Source organism: Apis dorsata, unplaced genomic scaffold (assembly GCF_000469605.1).
Source record: "Apis dorsata unplaced genomic scaffold, Apis dorsata 1.3 scaffold_81, whole genome shotgun sequence".
NCBI classification, from domain to species: Eukaryota; Metazoa; Arthropoda; class Insecta; order Hymenoptera; family Apidae; genus Apis; species Apis dorsata.
The window spans coordinates 194,817-199,803 of NW_006263379.1; the positions used below are offsets into that span (position 1 = coordinate 194,817).

The window sequence follows — 4,987 nt, forward strand, 5'->3', positions numbered from 1 at the left end:
CAAGGAAAAAGTGAATATTAAATAAAAGATTCAGAGAAACGAAATTTTTATCCCCGTCTATCAGGGAAAAATAATCAATTGTTGTGGAATAAGAATTTCAAATATATTTAAAACTCAATCAAGAGAATATTTTTCGAATTATCGAAGTGATTATACGAGAATAATCAAGGTAGTGTCAAAGGAGAAATGATTCTCGAGAGATGTCGATGAAAAACAATTTATTTGCTTTCATAGATAAAGACGAAGGGATATAAGATTTTGTTTATGAGAATGGAAAACAATATCGAATAATCGATTTCTTTCGATTGTTATTATAGAGGCAATGAAACTAAATTCGATTTATATCATAATAAATTTCAACAAACTGTCCGACTATTCTGAATTAAAACGAGTTTTATTCGGCAATAAAACGGAAGAAGTTGAACATAATCGTTATAGAGGAATTAAAAACTTTTATACGTTTTAATTAGAGTTTTTGATTGATATCTCTTAAAGAAATAAGAAATTTATTGGAAATTTTATTTATTAATTGAAGAATTAATTTAATCGGTTCGATATATTTAATAAAACACGAATATTTTGAAGAGAGATTGAAAATATCGTTTAAGTTTTAATTAGGATATCAAACTGTACGTTTTGATGTGCTGTGACTTTCATTAATACTCAAATATCACGATATACCGATGATTATTTACTTATTTATTTATTTTGTTGTAATATTATCGAATCATTTCTTTAACATATTAAGAAATACTCACTGTAATTGATAGAAATATAAATGTTATTTGTTTAAATTGTTAAATTGAATAATAATAATAATAATAACTCATTGTATTTAATTTATCACTGTTTCACAATATTTATAAACATAAGTATGAGATTTATATAATTTATTTATATACTGTAATGTTAACATTTCTGTTAACCTCTGCCATTATTAAATTTATTCTACAAAAATCTATAAACACCAAGAATTAAATAAAATTTATGTCTCCATTAATTGTAAGAAGAACTCTTTGTAAAACTCTTTCTAATTTCAGTTACGAATTCGTATTTTATTAAATAAATTATAAAATACAAAAAAGCAACACGAAGATATTAATCGTCCTAGACTGAATAATTTTTTTGTTCGATTCACAGCAGCAACTATAATAACAAGGATAAAATTTTTAATCGATAACGATAGCCAAAGCAAATCTTTGAAATCTGACAATAGCAGGCTCCTCTTCAAAAAGTTTATCTTTGTTTGGATCAAACATTAATAGTTTGATTTTATTCTTTGAAGTCAAAGTTCCTAATAATGGAACCCAATATCCCTCCCTCCCTCCCTCTCTCTCTCGTAACTCTATGCCAATATCAAGTAGAACCAGTTGTTAACGTTTTAACAAACGAACGTCTGTTGAAACAGGATATTGTTATTTTTGGGTTGTTTGTTTCATTCCCTAAATTCTCTCTATCTTTTCCTTATAATTTTTTTAAATAATATTAATTCATTAATCACAAATTTTATGTAAACTATAAAAAAAATAATATTTTTTTATCAAATCTTATACTAATTTTTTTTCTCATTTTCATCGTAACGTGAAAATTTACATTAAAATTTCAATAATTATTATATAAAATAGACATGCAAACGTATCTCTTTTTTAATGAATTTCGAATCGAATTTTTCTTCTAATCAATCCATAAATAATTAAAGATTTTCGTTTTCACTTATATTAATCAATAATTCTAAATATATTTTTTGAAAAAAAATCTTTGTGCACATTCCATAATCTGTATCAAGTGTTTCTTAAAATAATAATGATACCATTGCTAATTTTTAATGACCTATAAATTATTAACAACAATTAATTTAATTTCATACGTATTGTTCGAATAAATGCATTATTCATCATCGTTATAATAGATTAATAATTTATATGTATATATATAAAACGTTAACAATTATTTTTGATCTCATATTCCTCTTGTTTCTTCAAATCCTCGTCGATTTGACGTATGTGTAAATACGTAAGTAGCTTACTACTCGTGTACTCCAGGCAAAGCTGCTTTGTACGAATTAAAATAAATATGAATTAAATTACTATCCTGTATAAATAATAATAATTATCACATTTTCCATAAATATAATTTCCATAAATAACTGCGATTTTTTTAACATTTGATAACAGGATGTTAATATTTATTTATAGAACATCTTTGAGGAAAGATCCAAAAAAAAGAATCATCGAATATAATTCGATATTCTCTCGAAAGATATATAAATTCCATGAATATATTAATAATGTGATACAAGTATATATATACATATATTTCTACAATTTTCACAATAACATTTACAAAGGTTTTGTCATTTATCATGTACAGTTATCTACAAAGATTTTTTTTGGATCACATTTTATCGTTCAACTATCATCCACCACGGTACGAAGAGCTGCGAAGATGGACAGAGCATTGGACACGTACTGAAACGTTGTTATTTAAATATATTTACATTTGGAGATTAATAAAAGATTATTGATTACTTACTGAACAATAATATCGTATAGTGAGCTCTGGCAATAGAACGTTAATCGAGACGGGTATCGGTTTTTGAAATGTCAATACGGTCAACAGAGCTTTTTGCAAGCCCAACCTCTGCTCGTACCATATCGAGTCGTACACGCTTCTCGAAATGTTCATGCTCTGGAAATTTTACGAGAATGATCGTTCTTAATGGAAAGTCTTACAGTCTTATTAACTCAAAGTATCTTAAAGTATCGTATTATATTCAGTATTAATTGAAAAAAAAAATCATTTTCGAATTGAAATAATCGAGCAAGTTAAGAAAACTCTCGATTTCTCTTTTCTTTTAGAATTAATAAAAGAGATCTTAAATGGTTAAACAAAGGATAGTGATAACTTTTGAAGAAAAAAGAAATTGCACTGATTCAAGATCATAAGATTATGTCATCAGAAGAATTAGGTTTACAACTTACCATATCGTACATGTAATCAGCGGGCAACGCGTACAAATAAATTTCCAGAAGGATGCACACGCATATGATTATAAACTGCGCTTTCACGATTAACGGCGAATTCTGTTTACGGAATTGGCGGCGGTTAATCCACATCGTATATCGCGTGAAATCGTCGTCGTGAATCTCTCACTTACTATGATCAGCACTATGCCGCACAGGGTCAAGACAAACGTGCCTAACAGTATTGCGTGAAACACTAGGAAACGAATACAGCTCACCACTTCTTCCGCGTATCTGGGCATAGAGAACTTACGACAATAAATATTGTCGTTAATCGAAACTCTTAACTGGGGAAAACTATATTAAAAGTTAATCCTTCGCGCTCGAGAGGAGATTTGTTTTCAAATTTATTAAAATTTTTAATCCTCTTTTCAAACGTTTACTGATTGAGTGAATAAAACACGCGTAATAAGTGATATTTCAATAGAGTTGAGAAATATTCTGTAAATTTGTTAAGAAGCATTCAAATTTCGATTTTATTATATAATACCTCGAAACGTCTATTTTAATTTAAAAAGTTATAAATTTATAAATTTATAAGTTTTTTTTTGTAAATTAAGCTTAAATGCAATGATTTGTCAATGATTTTTCATATGTTCCATGTCATTCCTCGCAATAAAAGTTGGATATATAAAAACTGTACTAAAATTAATTTTGTTCTCCCATGATATGGAAGACTCGTTACTGATATTTATGGATTAATTCTAATCTATCTTATATTATAATATTCCTCCTAAAAACTATGCTTCTGACAATGTCTTCAACGTTAATTCAGACTCGACAATCTGGTGGCAAAAGTGTCACAGTTTCGTAAAATTTACAAGTTCTAAAAAAAAAAAATGAATTTCGAAAATAAAATTAGCTCAAGTTGACGAAGATGAATTTCATTTTAACATGGTAGTATTAAATACAAGAAATCGAAAAATTAAAACAAGTGAATAGAGTGCCTCGCAAGAAGATGTCCCTCGTGAATCTGACGTTATCAAAATCATTATTTTTATTATATTATTATATAATAAAATATGTATTATATTTTATTATATAATTTTATTATATTTATTATATTTATATTATCATTATTATATTTACGTTATCAAAATCATTTACCGACTGAAAAAGTCTTTGAGCGCAAAGAGTGAAAAAGTCAAAAACTCTCTTTTTTATAACGATTCGATCGATGCCGGATTATAAAAGAAAGAAAAGAAAAAAAAGAAAATTTACAAGTCCAAAAAAAAAAAAATGAATTTCGAAAATAAAATTAGCTCAAGTTGACGAAGATGAATTTCATTTTAACATGGTAGTATTAAATACAAGAAATCGAAAAATTAGAACAAGCAAATAGAGTGATATCTCGCAAGAAGATGTCCCTCGCGAATAAATGTGATAATTTTACATTATCAAAATCGACTGAAAAAGTCAAACCAAGATTGAAAAAGATTATAAGAGATTATAAAAGAAAGAAAAGAAAATTTTTACCTCTTCAAGCGCGAGTGTTTCTTAAGGCACACGACCAGCACATCGATACTCGTTACCCCCTGCAACTCCCCGATCAAGCACTCGAATCTTGCGGCCGTGAACCAGAGCAGCAAGGCCCCGAACACGCACAAGCACATATGGGCCGTGCTTTGAAAGATGACGAGGACATGACTCGCGTAAATGATAAAACTTCTCGTTGTTGTGTTAACGTGGAACGGGTATTCCGTTTCAAAGGGGAAAGGATTTGGGAGGAATAGGGGGGCGAATATAAAGCTTGTCCCGCAGATGTATATCGATACGATGGACGCCCCGTACAAAGTGTTACATTTCGACCCGTACACGCGCAAAATTTCGTACGTCCTCCCTTCCTTTATGCATCCCATCATCTCGTCCACCACTCGCTGCAATTAACCAACTGCGATTAAACGGCGATTAATTCCTCCTCGTCTCCGTAAAACGGTGGAGAACAGGCCTCGAAAACGATTTTT

The 4,987-nt window shown here is 29.1% G+C and overlaps 2 protein-coding genes across 4 annotated transcripts in view; one reads left to right on the forward strand and one right to left on the reverse strand.

The window, feature by feature from the left end:
* The window catches only part of LOC102678751 (cadherin-87A), a 198,670-nt gene that overhangs the window by 143,287 nt on the left and 50,396 nt on the right, over positions 1–4,987 (forward strand). The gene's annotated exons all lie outside the window — the stretch shown is intronic.
* Positions 2,384–3,271, reverse strand: LOC116184971. Of its 3 annotated transcripts, none has more exons than XM_031508239.1 (4): positions 3,158–3,259; positions 2,982–3,083; positions 2,533–2,714; positions 2,384–2,468 (listed from the first exon to the last, which is right to left on the reverse strand). In XM_031508239.1, the coding sequence occupies exons 3-4, from the start codon at positions 2,683–2,685 to the stop codon at positions 2,409–2,411; spliced, it is 213 nt and encodes a 70-aa protein (XP_031364099.1). In that variant the 5' UTR covers positions 2,686–2,714; positions 2,982–3,083; positions 3,158–3,259; the 3' UTR covers positions 2,384–2,408. The 3 variants fall into 3 exon arrangements, with proteins under 3 accessions (XP_031364099.1, XP_031364098.1, XP_031364097.1); XM_031508238.1 differs by having other exon boundaries at positions 2,533–2,688; positions 3,158–3,253; XM_031508237.1 differs by having other exon boundaries at positions 2,533–2,688; positions 2,982–3,271.